The 19339-nt window shown below is 33.1% G+C and overlaps 1 protein-coding gene across 6 annotated transcripts in view; it reads left to right on the forward strand.

Annotated features, from left to right (window-relative positions):
• Window positions 1-19339, forward strand: part of MIA2 (MIA SH3 domain ER export factor 2) — a 97196-nt gene that overhangs the window by 52522 nt on the left and 25335 nt on the right. For all 6 annotated transcript variants that reach the window (XM_032404993.1, XM_032404999.1, XM_032404995.1 and 3 more), the window contains 10 exons: window positions 851-973; window positions 2700-2805; window positions 5250-5296; window positions 6062-6152; window positions 8078-8216; window positions 12187-12288; window positions 13243-13303; window positions 13824-13859; window positions 17784-17851; window positions 19124-19206. In XM_032404993.1, coding sequence (XP_032260884.1) covers window positions 851-973; window positions 2700-2805; window positions 5250-5296; window positions 6062-6152; window positions 8078-8216; window positions 12187-12288; window positions 13243-13303; window positions 13824-13859; window positions 17784-17851; window positions 19124-19206 — 856 coding nt within the window. The remainder of the gene's footprint in view (window positions 1-850; window positions 974-2699; window positions 2806-5249; window positions 5297-6061; window positions 6153-8077; window positions 8217-12186; window positions 12289-13242; window positions 13304-13823; window positions 13860-17783; window positions 17852-19123; window positions 19207-19339) is intronic.

A 19339-nucleotide genomic window follows, 5' to 3' on the forward strand; every position in this document is an offset into this window, starting at 1 on the left:
TGTTATACCATGTAGAAAAAGTTTAGTTTTCTTGTGCTAGGAAATATGCTTATGAAGCCTTAGTTTTGCAGAGAAATCCAATAATTACTGTTCAATAGAATTGAGTTTTAAAGATTTAATAAATTTGGACTTTTCTTTCATATTTATATGGCCCATTTCTTTTGTGAATTGGTTGCTCATTCATTTTTTTCCTGTTTTTCTTATTGACTTCTAAGAGATTTTTGCATGTTAAGGTTATCAATCTTTTGTTGCATATGTATAAGAATTCCTTTCTAGTTACTTGTTTGTTTTTAGATTTTGTGTTATTTTTTGATTTGTGAAGCTTTTAAGTGTTATATAATCAAGTCTGTTTTATAACAATCCTTACCTTTTGTATCATGTTCAAAAAGTATTTCCTATAAAAGTATATACAGTAAAAGACTGTTTATGCAGAATTTGATCTATTCCAGTTTAGTGGTATCTCTGGAAGTTTAGTTAACTACAAAACAGCACATGATTTAAAAAAAATATAGGACTTAAGGGATGGTAAGAAATGACCAAATCTAACATATATATATGTCTCAAAAAGCCTTTTATTTGGTCTAAGTTTATTATGTAAATCAGTTGAACAGTGTTTAAGTTTAAGTGTCTCTTATTTTACATTATCCTTCTTGAAAATTCTTTGAAAACGGGAGCCTGCCCTTCATTCCCTTCTTTCCTTCCTTCATCCCTCCCCCCTTTACTTCTTAGCAACACATTGTGTTGTATAATATCTATTAATGATACATCTAAATATATAAATAAATTCCTTTACACATAAGTATGAAAAATAATGAGTTGCTTTTTTGTTTTGGTGGGGTTTGAATTTTAGCTTTTACAAGATGCTGAAGAATGGAAAGAACAAGTGAGTCAACTTAATAAACAGAAAATAACTTTTGAAGACTCCAAAGTATATGCAGAACAAGTTCTGTGTGATAAAGAAAATCAGATCAAGGTAAGTGGCCCCCCTGGTTTTAGTGACTGAGTCAGCTGGAATTTTGTACTAATTCTGAAATTTGAAAATTTTTGTCTTAGTAACTTTTATTTTTATAATTATTTGGTCAAATTTGAGCATGTGTACTTCTTTGGCATTCATTTTAATTTGTACCAGTATTGTCATTCTTGCTCCCAAATGCTGCTTGAAGACTCACAGATTTGTAACATATATATTATGTAATAGTGTATACTAATTATATAATATATAATATATTAATGTATATTATTGATATTATATATTATTAATATATATGATCTATATAAATCATTATTCTATGTGTCCTTTTTCTCCTTTGCTCTGTATTTTACCCTAGGTATTTAATGAAGAAAGAAAAAGAATAGTGGATTTTACCTTTGTCTTTAGACTGCCATCTGTTTCTATTGATAAGATGTTGGAAAGAATTTTAGAAATTGGACAGATGAAGTTATATGTATTGGCTAGATGTCTGTAATACCTAGATTAGCTGGTGTATGTACTTTCATGAAGATGAATACTTTTCAAAAAATAAGTCTAATTGAAACTTGACTCTAATAGGAATATAATAATTGATATTATTGTAGGATTTGTTCATTTTTTCCTACTCCTTATTTGCCTCATTCTACCCTTTTTCTTTCCTGTTCTTTTAAATCTTATGTTTTCAAGCTGCAAACAGATACTCAGGTGTGAGTATCAAGTAATAAGATGTAAAACTAATATTCTGTAATCTACGCAGTGAAGTGGAGGTTGCCATCTTGAAACCTATATATTTATGCTCTTTACGTTGTTACTAAGAATGTTTTTTTTTAAATTTTATTTTATTATGTTATTATGTATCCCCCCACCCCCCACTAAGAATGTTTTTAAGATTCCAGCTTTAGGAGTTGTATTCATAATTTGGGATATTGCTTTATTTTTTTCCCTAATCTTACCCTACTAAAGAACTTGGGATTCTTCCTAAACAGAACAAGAATGAGATGCTAATCTCAAGCTCAGTCAAAGCTGTAAGCCATGTTATTTATGCCTGGAATTCTCAAGAGGGAAGAGATTGAAGGGTAGAAATTATAGAGCAGAATGGGTTTTTAGGTGGGTCCTTCCACAGAAATGCATGGCACAGTCATTTTATTACCTATAGTGCTAGAAAATCTTTCTTTATTCGAGAAAATTCAAAAAGTACTGTTGGAAAACCTGTAATGTACCAATTCAGATTCTGTTCTATAATTTTTTTTCTTTATCTCAGTTGAACTCCTCACCTAATCATTTATTTGAAAAAAATCAGATCTGTAAAGTCTGTGATCTTTTTATATATCATGTGTCTCACTTGCGGATTTGTTTGACCTCACACAAAATTTACTCTCATGTTAATGGCCACTCTTATTTGTGGCATGTGAAGAATGTCCTATAAGAAAATGTTTTGTTACTTTATAGTCATGTGATGTATTTAGCAAAAATGGGCCATTATCAAGTATTGTATTTGATTTAGGAATAAACAGGTTTGGTTTTTAACTTGTAGAGTTTAATAGTCAATAAATGTTACAGCTTTTCAGAGTATTTACATATCTTAGTATCAGCTGGTGAATAAGAGCTCATATACTGTTATCTCGGTAGATTGATTTTTAAACTGTGACTGCACATTCAGAAGTTGTAAATCAATTAGCAAAAGGCATTACCCTCTTTCTCTTTTTTCCCTTTTTTGCTAAATGTCAAGTCTCTTACTGAACGCTTGATAAAGATGAAAGATTGGGCTGCTGTGCTGGGAGAAGACATAACAAACGATGATAACTTGGAGTTGGAAATGAGTGAATCAGAAAATGGTACGCAGTTGGGTATTATTAAGTCATGATTCATCCTCTTTTGCTAAAAATGATGAGCCTGTTGTATTTTCTTTTAGTTCCCTATGTGCACCATGGTCCTTTTTTTTTTTTTTTTTTTGCTTTCAAGTTTTTTTTTTTTTTTTTTTAATTTAAATTCAGTTAATTAACATATAATGTATTATTAGTTTCAGAGGTAGAGGTCAGTGATCCATCAGTCTTATATAATACCTAGTGCTCATCACATCACGTGCCCTCCTTAATGTCCATCACCCAGTTATACCATTCCCCACCTCCCTCTCCTCCAGCAACTCTCAGTTTATTTCCTGTGATTAAGAGTCTCTTTGTTTCCCTCTCTGGTTTTGTCTTATTTTATTTTATACTCTCTTCCCCTATGATCCTCTGTTTTGTTTCTTAAATTCCACATATCAGTGAGATCATATGATAATTGTTTTTCTCTGATTGACTTATTTTGCTTAGCATAATACCCTCTAGTTTCATCCATGTTGTTGCAAATGGCAGGATTTCATTTTTTTTATGTCTGCGTAGTATTCCATTGTGTATATATACAATATATACACACACCACATCTTTTTATTCATTCATCTTTGATGGACATCTGGGCTCTTTCCATAGTTTGGCTATTGTGGACATTGCTGCTATAAACATTGGGGTGTAGGTACCCCTTCAGATCACATTTGTATCTTTGGGGTAAATACCCAGTAGTGCAATTGCTGGGTCGTAGGGTAGCTTTGTTTTCAACTTTTTGAGGAACCTCCATACTGTTTTCCAGAGTGGCTGTACTAGCTTGCATTTCCACCAACAGTGTAGGAGGGTTCCCCTTTCTCCGCATCCTTGGTTTCATGACTTGTTTAATTTAGCCATTCTGACTGGTGTGAGGTGGTATATCATTGTGGTTTTGGTTTGTATTTCCCTGATGCTGAGTGATGTTGAGCATGTTTTCATGTGTCTGTTGGCCATTTGTGTGTTTTCTTTGGAGAAATACCTGTTTATATCTTCTGCCCATTTCTTGATTGGATTATTTGTTTTTTGTGTGCACCATGTTCTTTTTTCTTTTTTTTTTTTTTTAAGATTTTATTTATTTATTTGACAGGGAGAGCGAGAGAGCACAAGCAGGGGGAACAGCAGAGGGAGAGGGAGAAGCAGGCTCCCTGCTGAGCAGGGAGCCCGATGCGGGGCTCAATCCCAGGACCCTGGGATCATGACCTGAGCCGAAGGCAGATGCTTAACCATCTGAGCCACTGAGGCACCCCTGTGTGCACCATATTCTTTATGCAGTTCTTCTTTGGCACATCTTCTTCATCTGTCTCTAATACTCTGTCCCTCTCTCACCATCCCTTACTGTTAAGCTTCAGTTGGAATACTGCCTTTTCAGTAAATCTTTCTCCCAACTCCTCGGACAGATTTACAGCTTCTTTCCTCCCTGTTCTTTTTATATATTGTCCATCTTTGTTACAGCAATTTTCACATTGCATCATAATAATTTCAATGCCTGTTTTTCCCTGTCATGTCAGCTAATCAGATGGATGGGTGGGTAGTTTAAAAAATGAGTGTTATATAGATGAATACCTTAGGATACTGTTTTTGTTTGTTGTTTAAATTAGATGGCTCAGTACTTTAATCCTGTCCATCTCAAATTGTTATTACCACTGCTGGTTGCAGTCTGGAAACTCAGGCAGGAGTTAGGTTCAATATAGCCGCTCACTGTATTTTCAAACCAGTTCCTTTGACTTGAAAAAAGAATTTTTTGTTGACATAATTATAGATTCATTGGAAGTTGCAAAAAGAGTACAGAAGTGTTTTGTGTATCTTTTATTAGTTTTCCCCAGCTCTTCTGACTTTGTGTCTTGTCTCTTTTTTCTCCTTCTACCCCCTGCATAATTAGCAAATTTATTAAGGAGCAGAAGATACGATTTTTTTTGTAAATTTCTTTGGTGATAACATTAGTGCACTGAAGAAAACTGCATTCCTAAAGTGAACACATGTGTTCTGTTTGTACTTTTTCACTTCTGCTTTATCTTACAAGAAGCAATTCCTTTTGTAATGAGAAAATGCGTGCTTGTTTAATGTTATTTAAGTTTGGAGTATGATTCCACTTACATTTTGTATGCTGAAAGATTCCAAGAATAGTCGAGACTGTGGACTGTATTTAGGTGAATACCAGATTCTTATTATAAATTTGTTCTTGGAGTGAGTAGTGAAGAACCTCGTTAAATGAAATTATGGTACTTCCAGTACTTTATTGTTTAGCTTCTTGGGAGCATGTCCAAGGCCATCCTGCCTTATATCAAATTCTTTATTAAAGCAAAAAGAGGGATTATAAGGCTCTAGTTGCCTGAACTAAAAAAATCATTTGGATGTCTGTTGTGGCGTGGCACTATTTTCCCAATTTATTGGTTTTTTTTCTTCTTTTTTTTTTTACATAGATAATCAACCAAAAGGAGCTTTGAAGAAGCTGATTCATGCTGCTAAGGTTTGCATTACTACATAAATATAAAGAATATAGAGAAGGAAATAGAACTTGGATTAAACCTGTAGGTCCTTAGTAATTATTTTAAAAGTCCGTTTTATAGTTGCCACCATAGAAGCGATGCAGATTTTCAGAAGTGATCAGCATTTTCTTTATCAATTGCTTTTTTCTTTTTTATAATAACTTTAGAAATTCATATTGTTAATTTTTAGAATTTATCAGAATACAAATTTTTAAGGTCTGGACTAATGTTTTTGGATAAGGAATATATTAAAAATATTTAGTGTATTTTCTCTCATATTTCTGACTTTGAACATTCTTCTTCCTCTGGTCTCAATATTTTCCTATTCCTGTTGCCCCATATCCTAAATTGAGAAGTAAATGCTGGGTTCAGTTTCTTCTACTTTATCCCTTCTCTTTTCCATTGTAGTAGTGGTTATCTTGATCTTTACTGAACTATGTGAAGTCTTGGTAACGTACTTTGAAGCTTGCTTTGATTAAAACTTCTGTGTTGAAAGTAAATAGAATGAAAATACCCACTTTTTAAGGATCAGTCATTGATCTCTCTCTGTTCTGATATTTACAACTACTGATGACTTAACTTTTCAAGATGGAAGCTGCATTGTTGATTAATGCATTCTAGGTGATAATTTCATCAGAGTGATAAAAAAACTTCAAAAGGTTGGGATAGTATAGTGAGATTTTTTGTTTTTCCTTTTTTGGTATAACTGATTAATGTTGCTTTTTTCCTTCTTCCATTCTCTGAAGTTAAATGCTTCTTTAAAAACCCTGGAAGGAGAAAGAAACCAAATTTACATTCAATTATCTGAAGTAGATAAGACAAAAGAAGAGCTTACAGGTAGGTTATATCTCCTTATCCAGAATGGTACTGTTAACTGAATCAATTATGCAAAAGCCCAGTTCGATTGTTTTTATAACTTTTACTTTTGTTTCTGATTTGTGAAAAATTAGTACTGAGTTTTTTGTTGGTGGTAAAGCCTGATTATCAGTTTCCTCCATATTCATATAAAATAAAAATAATGAAATTATTTTAAAAAAACATGTAAAACCATACATATCTTTGAATTTCAGTGTTATATGTGTGATACGGTTTTAGATGTTAAAAAGTAGCAAATTAAAACTGTTAACTTTTAAAAGATCATCCCTATGATCCAGTTTTACCAGAGATGATATCCAGCATTAATGTCTGTTAAATGACTGTTCTTGGCATTGGCTTAAAGCCTAGGTCAACAGATTTCTTCTGATGTAGATTTAAAAATTTCTGTGGAAAGACAGGTATGCACATTAAAATCATTTAATGTTAGCATATTTACTTTAAACTTTCCTTTTGATATATATGATTAATTGATAGATGAATAATTATGTGCCTTTAGAGTAATTAGAATGCCATTACATATGATTAGTAAAATTTTAATGCTTGTTAGTATGATTTTGTGATTTTTGAAACTGCCCTCTACACAGAATAAGTTTTGCCTTTCTTTTTTTTTTTTTTTCCCTAAAGATTTTATTTATTTATTTGACAGAGACAGAGATAGCAAGAGCAGGAACACAAGCAGCGGGAGTGGGAGAGGGAGAAGCAGGCTTCCCCTCGAGGAGGGAGCCTGATGTGGGACTCGATCCCAGGACCCTGGGATCATGACCTGAGCCGAAGGCATACGCTTAACGACTGAGCCACCCAGGCGCCCAATAAGTTTTGCCTTTCATTAAGATTTGTGGTGGGGGCGCCTGGCTGGCTTAGTCGGTAGCGGTAACCATGCGATTCTTAATCTCAGGGTCATGAATGCAAGCCCCACATTGTGTGTGGAGCCTACTTAATAAAAAAGATTTGTGGTTATGATTTATATACATGTTTTGGGAGATGGCACCTCAGCCTTAGAGGAAGTCAAAGGTGGAGTTATGATGTTGGAAGATAAATGGTTTTTAATAACAATGCACTAATTATCTAGCACTCGTAATTACTTAGAATTGTTAATTTTTGTTTTATAGATAATTCTTTTAGGTGGGTTAGCATTTGAAACAAGTTAAAACTGATATTTTTCTCTCCAATCTTGATCTGGATTAAGCTAGGATGATTTTGTACCATTTCTTATCAGAAGATCGAAATTTCTGGCCTGACTTATAACATATATCTCAATTTTGCTTAAAAGGAGGGATGGCTAGAAGTTAAGTATTAACCTGTAAACTTGTTACTAGAGAAAAATAGGAATTGTTCATCATGTGGAAGTAGTTTCACAGGGAATGGTTTTTTTTTGTAAAGATTTTTTTTTTTTTTTGGTGACAGTGCGCTGCTAGTGGCACTAGCCTGAGCAGGGCAGGAGGGCAGAGGGAGAAGCGGGCTCCCTGCTGAGCAAGGAGCCTGATGGGGGACTTGATCCCAGCCAAAGGCAGACACTTAACCAACTGAGCCACTTAGGCGCCCACAGGAAATGTTGAACTAAAATATTTCTTTCCCTTCAGAACTCTCATCTCCATAACCTTCATGAGAATTTTACTGGTTTTTGGCACCCTAACTGAAAATTAGATGCTGGAATTAGAATATTGAAGGTTTTGGGAAATCTTGGAGTAATAAAAAAGTTGTAACAGTTTATCTAGTTCTTTAATTAAAATATTAAAAAGCATTTAGGTGAACAAAATACACATTTTCTGTTGGAAAGAATTTCATTTATTAATAATTTATTATTTTTGATAATCTTAATCTTTATGAAATATTAATGTGCATCTCAAAATGTTTACTCCTTTGTGATTTTTAAAAATTTTCTATAGAGTGTATTAAAAATCTCCAGACTGAACAAGCATCTTTGCAGTCAGAAAATATACAATTTGAAAGTGAGAATCAAAAGCTTCAGCAGAAACTTAAAGTAATGACCGAATTGTATCAAGAAAATGAAATGACACTTCACAGGTAATAAAAATTACATTGATAACTTCACTGTATGGCAAGTAAAATAGTTAAAAATAGTGCATATTCAACTTATGTGATATTCCAAGTACTCAATTTATGATTGGGTAATATTCATCAGTTCATTTTTAAGGAAGTTATTTGATCTTGAAACACTTTTTCTTCTGAATCTGACCATTTTTCATGCCTCCCCTACTATGAGTCTCATCTAAACCATCATCAGTTAGTGCCTGGTTTATTGCAGTAGCCTTATGAGTAGTTTTTTTCCACTTAACTTCCTGCACAGTTGTCTCCAGTGGCATGACCCTTCTAAAACATAAATTATGGGTATTGTCACTGTCTTGTTTGCAAACTCCAAGTGCCTTCATGTAACACTTGGAATTTAATCCAAAGCTTTTATATGGCCTACAAGACTCTGTAAGATCTGACCTTTGGCTACCTCTTTTTTTTTTTTTTTTTCCTTTTTCCTGGTTATGCCTCTAATTTTAGCTTATTCATTTTCTTTTTCCTTCATTACCCTCCAGCACACTGGCCTTTCTCGATGATCTTTAGCATGCTAAGCACATCTGTACCTCAGGGCCTTTTGCACTTGCTCTTTCTGCCTTGAACTGGTATTCCCCTGTATAAGGTTAAATCCTTCATTTCATTTGGGTCTAGGTTCAAATGTTGCTTCAAAGAATCTTTCCCTGGTTACCCTAACAAAGATAATACCTGCAATTCCCTATCCCCTTGTCTTGCTTTATTTTTCTTTATAGCCCTTATAGTCCTCTGATGAATCTTTTTTTTTTTTTAATCTTCCCAACATTAAATGTAAACTCCATGAGAGAATTACTTTATTCTCTTTTCTTCTGTATTTCTGGTTCCTAATATTCTGTCTGGCACATGGTAGTTATTCAATAAACATTTGTTGAATATATGAATAAATATGTTAGTACCTTTATATATTAGAGTGAAAGTTTCTGTGCATGTGTGTACTGATGCCTGAATGCATAGAAACACAGAAGACTGTTAAGATACCTATCTGGAGACTCCAGATTTTCAAATACCACTATAGGACATATTTTTCATCATAAAAGGAAATAAAATATAACTTGATTTAATTAATGTAATTTCAAGCCCCTTTAATGAAAGTTATTACAGTCGATCTTCATCATTTGTAGTTTCTGTATTTGCAAATTTACCTACTTGAGAAAACTTACTTTTAACCCCAAACCAGTACTCACGGAGCTGTAGTGGTCATTCTTAGACATGCACAGAACGGCAAAAAATGTGAATTGCCCAGTGTGCACGTTCCCAGTCTGCTTTTGTATTTCAGCTCTTATTTTGTAAACAGGTGTCCTTTTTGCATTATATGTAGTTGCCATGTTTTTGTGCTTTTTGTCAAAAGATAACCTTTGTTCGGACATGAGGTATAATGCTATTGGCCATGAGTTCATTATTAATAAACCAACAATAGATGTTAAATAAGGTGTGTTTAAACCAACACACATAAAACAGGGTTATGTATTGACTGGTAGATGAAAATGCTGTCACCAGAGCATACAGAAACCTAATTCTGCTTCCCTTAAGAGCACTGGTGCAGTATTTGCTAATTTAGGATTTGTGGTGACTTTAGAAAACATAACTAATGGGAATGAGATTCTTTTTATGTATTTGGAAACTGGTAGAAAATACCAACGTTACATTGCCATCAGGATGCTGGGGGATTTGTTTAGCTCTGTCATTGCCAAGCTGTATACTTCAATCATTCTTTGGGGTCCATTCAAAAATTCAAAACTTGCTGTTCATCATGGACTTTTGGGCCACTTGGGACTGCTCAGGATATGAAAGAGAAATACACTTGACTAAATGGAAGAGCTACAGAGTGGACAGCTCATGGTTTTCATCAGTAAACATAGGAATGGACGACCCTTCATTTTAGGTTGGGATGAAAGATATTGTGAGTAAATATAGGCATAAAGGGGATTAGTTGAGGTAAAAGGAATACTTTTGAGTGTATGTTTTGAACTTGATTGATTGGTTAATTATAGAATTTCGATGTGGAATGTTTAAAATTTCAAAAAGAAAAGGTGTTCTCTGTAGATATGCAGAGCACGGGTGGGAAGCTGAGTAGAATCTTGGCTCTGTGTATGTTGTTGACATTGTGATTTCATTCATTAATCTGAAATATTTTCAATTCCCAAAATACTGTATATTCCATTCTTACATTTAAATTAAAATATTCATTACTCAAATTCAGTGAATTGTGCCACTGGTTGTTCTTTAGAGTAGAATATAGAGAGTTGATAGTGTTAGTAAAATGTTAAATTAATATTTTTGCCTGCATACCAGTATGATTTAAATTCAGTCATTTTCTAGATGCTAGATTGATGTTTTCCATGAGGTATATTACATTACTAGCACTTTTCCAGATTTAATATTGGAGAGAAGTGAAATAGTGTAACATAGAAGCTTGATATGTTGCTTTATTATTGTTATTATTTTATTTTTAATTTTTATTTTTTTAGAGGGTGAGGGGCAGGGAGGGAGAGAGAATCTTTTTTTTTCAGATTTTTATTTTACTTATTTTTTAGAGAGAGAGAGCACATGAGCATGCAGGAGGGTGCAGAGGGAGAGGGAGGGAATCTTAAGCAGGTTCCATGCCTAGCGTGGAGCCTGATGCGGGGCTCGATCTCACAACCCTGAGATCATGTCCTGAGCCATAATTGATGCTTAACCGACTGAGCCACCCAGATGCCCTGGTAAGTTGCTTTAAATATGTGAAGTAAGATGTAATTGTTTTTTGGTCAAATCATCAGGCTTCTTTTATAGTGCAGTTTCCATCATTAATGAGCCTACCCAAATTCAAGGGGAAGGTTCATAGACTACTTCTTAGCAGCACAGGTGTCAAAGAATTTCTGGCCATTTTTAATCTAGATTCTGTAAAAATACACCTCCTTCTATCTCCAAGCCCATTATACTTTCATACTTCTTCTGAAGAGATGATTTTTATTTTCTTCTAACACCTATGAAACGATTGACCTAGCAAGTGCTTTCTTAGCAATTGGTAATGTAGTTTGTGGAATATAAAACATTTAGTCCTGCCCTGTAGAATTTCTTCAGTAGTTTGTCATGTGCCTCCCCAAAGTTCATGAAGAAGGGGAGACGTTCACATTTAGGACTCCAAATGTCTTTTCCTGTGGTGTTCAATAAGTATTTCTTGAAGGACCAGTGTTACTGATGATACCATGTGAAACAATGAGTAATATAGTCTAATGGAGTCACTACTTGCTAGCTCTATGCCTAGGTTCACTTCTTTAGTTTCTCTTTGCTTCCTTTCTCTTCTTGTAGAGCTATTATGATAGTTAAATAGGATAATAATACATGTAAAAGTCTAAAAACAATTTCTTACACATACTAATGGCTCACTAAGTTAGCTATTATTACTAAGAGAACTAGAAGTAGTAAGAAGGAGTGTTACTACTGCTTTTATTTACTTTGGGTTCTTTATAAGTTAGGTTTTGTTTTGTTTTGTTTGTTTTGTTTGGTGTATGTGAACTGTCCTCGAAACTTAATTACTATGTTAATGACTTAACAACCAATTTAAAAATGATTGAAATACAGTTCATTACTTGATGACTTCTTGTCTAGTAAATGTAATGTTGCTTTATATGAGAAGTCTTGATAAATAATATATAGTCATGATAGTTTTTACTAATATTTACCTTTGGTCTTATTTTTATGATAAAGTCTTATAGAAAACTCTTAAAACTTTTATATTAGTACTATATTAGACAAGACGGTTTATAATTTCAGTTTATAATATTAAGTTCCACACCAGGAATATTTACGCAGGTACTTTTTTTCTTGCATGTGATGTTTTTAGTGGTGTTATGCAAATTGTTTTATGGGAAGCACCAGTTGCCGTATAATTAAAAAGATATATTTGATTATCTTATGACATACTGTAAAAAAAAACACTTTTTGTTTTAAGGAAATTAACAGTAGAGGAAAATTACCGATTAGAGAAAGAGGAGAAACTTTCCAAAGCAGATGAAAAGATCAGTCATGCAGCTGAAGAGCTGGAGACCTACAGGTACTGAACATATTTTACTCCTTTCTTTTTGAAGTGGGGAGGGTATCCAAAAACCTAGTATCAGAAAAAATAATAAAGCAACCAAAAAAAATAAACCCAACATTTTTCTGATTATTTTTCATTTGGATATCTTGCTATTATGCAATTACACAGAAAATATAAGAAGGAAAAAATGTTTTCCTTTCAGTGTGTATGATTTTGAATCTCTCACATTAGTTGTATTTGAACATGGGAAATCCTATTTTATGTTAATGTGAAGAAATTTATGAATAGCTGTTAATTTCAAGGTCTTTCCTCTTTGGTTCAAATGGGGAAGAATGCATACAATATTAAGGAATTTGAGAAGTATGCCTCAAAAAGAGTGAGCCACAGCTAAAGGTCTGAAGAAGTGTTTACATGTCTAGTTTTTTCCTTGGTTCACTTGTCATTAGTTCCATGGAAATAAAAGAAAACATAGAGAAGATAAGGGGCAAGATTTAGCAGTGTCCCAAACAGTTCTGATATTTCATTTTGTATTAGGAAGAGTAAGCTTGGGTTTTATCCAAAAGAAGAAATTATCTTACTAGTAGTGTAAAGGTAGTAAGTAACATTTTATTTCACACAGTTGGTTAATTTCCTAGAATTCTGTTAGGATTACAGGCATCTGAATAAGTCTTCCAAGTTCATGCTTCTTAAAAATAAAGACAAACCAATATACCATATAAATCCTTGCATGACCCTTGGTTTAGGTAAACCCAAGTAATATAGTACTCTTAAAGCACAATTAATGTTAAAATTATATCAAGAAAAATATACTGCTTTAGAACCTCTAAAGCTGATTAATGTGTAGAGTTCTGGAGTTATTTTTTATATTAAACAAAGCACTCTAGGTGTTTTAATTGATATTTTCAGTAGATACAGTGTATTCTCTCATTTCTTAGTATATGTTAATAGTAGAATGATTGTTCCTTATAGAAAGCGAGCCAAAGATCTTGAAGAAGAATTGGAGAGAACCATTCATTCTTATCAAGGGCAGGTATGTGTGTGTGTGTGTGTGTAAATTAAAACAATGATGATTTGTTTGAATTGTTTATCTCTATTTTGATATAGGAGTATAGTTACTTGATAGTTGTACACTTTTCTTGAGGCTTTGCACATGTTTGTGGGACATTTATAGGGAGCCAAAGTTCTGGAATAAGAGACCTTGTTTAAAATTGCCATGTCTCCTGCTTCTTTGGGAATGTGGATTGAATAAATAAATAAACATATCTGCATTGGGGGTCTCATATTCACTTGGGCTAATTATCTCTTAGTTGGTAACTCATTGTAGTTGATTATTGCATAAAACAAATTTACTAGACAAATTTCATTCAGTTTTTGTTTTAAGAATGTAATAAAATAAATCATGTGTATATGAAAATTTGCTTTAAAAATGTTACTTGTCAGAGATGCTTGAGTTATTTTTGAGTTTATCAGTTGTGTACTAAATCATAGTGGTAGATGTGAAAATTTTTACTTAAGAAAATCAATAGTATTTTAATGAATTTCTTTTTCAGATTACTTCCCATGAGAAAAAAGCACATGATAATTGGGTGAGTTTTAAATTCTCTTTGTCACGTTGTTCTTTTTCCTAATTTAAATGAGCAGTTTAAAAGGTACACTTTCACACTGCAAATTAGGTTAGTATTAAATAAAATCAGTTTCTTTTCATTTTACTGGTAGAGAAATTAAGTTCTTTGTGAACTAAATACTTTGTTATAACACAGTTATTCACAAAATCTAGTTTTTCCCTCTTTGCTTTTACTTTGCAAGGAGCTTATATTCTCTCTGGGGGAGGTGATGTAATGTTCATGGATTAATTGTTTGAGGACCCTGGATTACCACTGATACTTGTGGACAAGTTACTTAAAATTACTGGGCCTATTTACTCATCTGTAAAAAAAAAACAGATTGAACTAAGTGATATTGAAAGCCTCTTCTAGTTGTAAAAGTTATACAGTTTGGGTATCTGATTCTCAGTGTTGAATTACTTGATACACATCAAGAAAAAGATCATAGTGAGAAATGGCATGTCAGTGCTCCAGAGGAGGACTGTGTAAGGAAATGATAAGGATATAGGTTTTACTAATTGTAGGAATGGTCTGTCTAATATGTAGAACTGTTGTAATAGCTGGTGTTTATAGGACTTGTCCCTAGGAGTCTTCAAGGGGAGACAGTTTGCACAGTGGATGAACACATGTAGTCTGGAGTCAGCCTGTCATGGTTGGTATCCTGGTTCCATCACCTGTAACAACAACATCTGTTGTTTCCTTACCTGTAAGGAAAGATAGATATATCAATAGTACCTATTTCATAGAGTTACTATGATGAGTAAGTAAGATAACTCATGTAAGGCTGTTAGCCAGGTGCCTGACACATAGTAAGCACTCAGTACATGTTAACTATTACTACACTGTTGCACTGAAGCTTGGGAGATATTTCTTAGATGTGGATATTTCTTGGAGTGGAGATTCCAGCATAGGTTGAGAATTAGACATGTTGAATTTCAGGGCTCTTCCCATTTCTCAGATTTTGTGTTGAGGGCTCAAGTGAAGATTTGTTACTGAATTAAGCTGGGCTTGGAGATGAATTTAATCTTTTTCACCACTCCCCACTACTTTCTGAATACTAAGAACAGATTATTTTTTAAAGGTGAGAAGAACTGATGTTTGTTAGTCTCTTGTATTCTAGACACTATACTTAAAGGCATTTTGCATATATAACTCATTCAATCCACAAATAACTATAGAATAGGTATTATAATTCAAATTTTACAGATGAGGAAACAGCCCAAGGTCACATGATCAAAGAGTGAAGAGTAGAGATTGAAATTCTGACCTTTTTGATTCCAAGTCTGAGCTTTTTCTGTTACTGTACATATTGCATTTCTTGTTTAGTAAATAATGACATTGACTTTATGTTAAAACATGCAAAAAGGGGGCACCTGGGTGGCTCAGTCAGTTAAGCGTCTGCCTTTGGCTCAGGTCATGATCCCAGGGTCCTGGAATTGAGCCCCACGTCAGGCTCTCTGCTCAGCAGGGAGTCTGCTCCCTCTCCCTCTGCCTGCCACTCCCTCTGCGGGGGAATGCGAAAATGCAAAAAATATCCTTATGTCTCAAAATGAAGATTTTTTAAAAAATATTTATTTATTTGAGAGAGAGAAAAAGAGAGAGAATGCACATATGAGCAAGGGGAGGGACAAAGGGAGAGGAGGAAGCAGACTCCCCACTGAGCAGGGAGCCAGATCTAGGGCTCCATCCCAGGACTCTGGGATCATGCCCTGAGCCAAAGGCAGATGTTTAACCAACAGAGCCACCCAGACACCCCTCAAAATGATTTTTTTTTTTAGATTTTATAAAAATAATGTATACTTAGTGAATAAAAAGTTCAGACTATATAGAAAAGATGTACAAAGAAGTAATCAACAATATCACTTTCATTTATTCTATACCTAAAAAAATATATTTAGACATAAATCACATGTATGTTTTAAAAACTGAAAACATGCTATATATAACTGTTTTATATCCTGCTTTATTTAATATATTGTAGATATTTTTCTATGAATATTTTATAACTTTTTTTTTAAGATTTTTATTTATTTGAGAGGGAGAGAGTGAGTGAGAGAGAGCACAAGCAGGGTAAAGGGCAGAGGGAGAAGCAGACTCCCTGCTGAACAGGGAGCCCGATGTGGGACTCCATCCCGGGACTCCGGGATCATGACCTGAGCCGAAGGCAGGCGATTAACTGACTGAGCCACGCAAGCACCCCTGAATATTTTATAATTTATATAAACCTTTCCCATTTGATAAATGTTTCCTTTGTTTCTACTTTTTTACTGTTATAAATAATTTCACAATTTCAGATGTTACTTTTTCCTTTGAGCATTTTTTTGCTCCATCCCATTAGATTTAATCTTTTTTCTTTTGAATTCACATAATACTTTGTTTCTATGTGTTCTATGGCAAGTACTGTGGTCATTTATAGTTGTCCTTACCACAGATTTAAGCTTCTTAAGATAGGGACTGTTTCTTTTCCGTTAATACCTGTACTTAATAGAATGCTTTTTTGCATATTGTAAGTATTTAATATCTGAATACAGTGTGGTCATTCATTGAAAGTACAGTTTTACCTAACCTTTGAAGTGTAAGCTTTTCAAAAGCTTGTAATCATTTAGCATCAGTGCATTTATATTTACATTTTTTGTAGATAGGTCTTTCATATTGATAGCACTATAATCATAGTAGAATTTACTTTGGACTTACTAACTTTGCATTGTTTTGTGCCTTATAATTAAGAGTAAATAGGTTATACTAAATGTATAGAAAACATTTAGAAGTAGTTTTGGTTCTGCATTATTAAATGAATTGGTATTTTATTAACTAAAATTGTTATGGTGTAATATTCTTTTTTATTAGTATAAAATTGATTATATGGTTACATTAGAAAATGATTTATACATGGAATCTTTTTGATAATGAATGCTAAAATATGGTTAAGCTATGTTTTTTTTGTGTATGTGTGTGTGAATATTTAACATACTTTATTCTTTGGCCAGTTAATGTCAGTTTTAATGTGTAGTTCATAATTTTAAGTGAATACGTTTGATAGATAGTTCTTTCTACTTGTAAAAAGTTGTGATTATAGACTGAGTGAAGTTGCCTACCTTTGTATGATAAATACATTTGCCCAAGTGGATTGCATTAGTTTGGCCAGGTCTGATGTTCCAGACACTGCTACTTCTTAACTGGAAAGTTCACAGAATGACTGGGAAACATGCAGTATTCCATACACGTTTAACCTTTGTCCACAAACTACTTAGGAATATTATATGTTCTTGGTATTTTTGATAAGTGTAAGTTTATTTTGTGATTTTCTAACATTTTATTAAATAAAAATTTCACTAAACAAATGTAAAAGACTATAGGAATTGATTTTTACAGTGCTGTTCACTTAACAGACATGCTGCATGCTTTGATTATATTCAGCCATTTTAAAAAATAGCCTATATGGGCATGCTGTGAAACTGTTATAGACCTTTATGGTTTCATTGCAAATAGTGATTTCTCTCCAGAGACGGCTATCTATGATATTATAGCCAGTGTACCCATGCCTAATGATTCTGAGTCTCCATTCCCATCACCCTAAGCTTGGATCCTCTTACATTGCTTTTGTCATGTTACTTGGATATTGACAGCAGGAAATAGTGCTAATCCTTGACTTCACATCTAGATAACAGCATTCATTGGCAAGTACGTGATCAGACTCCAGCCTTGAGACTCATGTCTTCTGATTATAGGAAACTCATACCCTTTTAAACAATTCCCTAAATTAAAAAAATTTTACGATGAGTTTCTGAAATGGATACTTAAGTGATTGTGATATTTATGAATACTTATCTCTCATTTTACGTTTGTATGTGTTATTTTTAAAATGTATTTTCAAAAAAAGATAAAAAATGTATTATTTTCTTTAAGTTGGCAGCTCGGACTGCTGAAAGAAATCTTAATGATTTGAGGAAAGAAAATGCTCACAATAGACAAAAGTAAGTTTCTTTGTGGGAACACTTTAAAGCTTTAGTTATTACTTTATTTTTAATTGTTATTTATTATGTAGTACTTTTATAGGGATAAATAAAACTTGCATGGATCCAGCATATCTGGTGGTGAAATATTTATTAGTTTTACTATGAGTTACTAGATTTTTTTTTGTTTGAAACATTTGTCTTAGAGAAGTTATTTTAACAGAGGTAAACTGTTCACATGTTCTTCTGTAAAAAGCATAACTTAAAAAAAAATTTTTTTTTAAACCAGAGTAGGAAGAAGGCGATTACAAAGGATGGAAAGAGAAAGGACAAATCTCTGATGTAGTAATTCTCAGAGTACTGGCATCTTTTAGTAGATGAATGGGTAGAATAAATGTTTATTGTTTCTCTCATTCTCTGGTTTTCTTGTATTGGATGACAGTGCCTTACAATAATAAAATGAAAGGGAGAATAAAAGTTTACAATGTATAATCAAAAGGAAGAGTAAATACTTTTCTAGGAGGATTATAATAGTCTTCCCAGGTGTTAAAATTTCTTGCCAGAATGTACTATTAACATTATCCAATATTAGTTTAGTCTTTTTGCTGGTCTTTTCTACTCTGAAATGAAAACTCCATGATTAAATGTTTTATTATGTTTTATTTCAGATCCGATGATCAAAAACTAGAAATAAGATTTCTTTTAAAATGTCACATTTTTCAGATAAAAGGTTTAGGAGTAAAATAGTAGGATGAGTTCACTGGTTTCTTATTTTATGTTATGATTGGAATCGTGGGTAACATTAAAATGGAAAGCAGACATGACTCAGAGCTAGGAGCCCTGTGTTTAATCCTTGCACTTTCATTCTGAATAAATCATGTAAACTTTTAGCCTGTTTCCTTGGTTGTAAAGTGATAGATTTGAACTGGTTGCCCTTGGAAGGCCCTGCTATTTCTAAAATTTGGGTTCTGTGACAATAGTATTCACTGTAGTTTAGTTTTGAAAACAGAACAATAGCAAGGTATTTTGGTCAGAATGTTTGTTTATTTTGGTTTCTTTTTTTAATTTTAATTCCAGTCTAGTTAACACACAGTGTTCTATTAGTTTCAGGAGTATAGTATAGTTATTTGACGATTATATATATTACTCATAAGAATAATTTTAAAGATCTGTTTCTTCTGTGTAGATATTGAGGTAGTGAAGAGTACCTTATACTTGGTAGTGGCATTTTTCTTGAAATGTGGGTGCTTTTCTTGGATGAGTAACTTAGAGATGTTTGTTCTTTATTTGCAGATTAACTGAAACAGAGTTTAAATTTGAACTTTTAGAAAAAGATCCTTATGCACTTGATGTTCCAAATACAGCATTTGGCAGAGGTAGTCTTTTTTTTTAAACCCTCCTTTAAAATACATATATATATATGTATATATTGCACATACCTTTTATATTAGTGTAAATTAATACTATTATTTTATAAATATTTTAGATTTTGGAGCCAGGATTCTAATC

The sequence above is a fragment of the Phoca vitulina genome, unplaced genomic scaffold (genome assembly GCF_004348235.1).
Source record: "Phoca vitulina isolate PV1807 unplaced genomic scaffold, GSC_HSeal_1.0 scaffold7, whole genome shotgun sequence".
Taxonomy (NCBI): domain Eukaryota; kingdom Metazoa; phylum Chordata; class Mammalia; order Carnivora; family Phocidae; genus Phoca; species Phoca vitulina.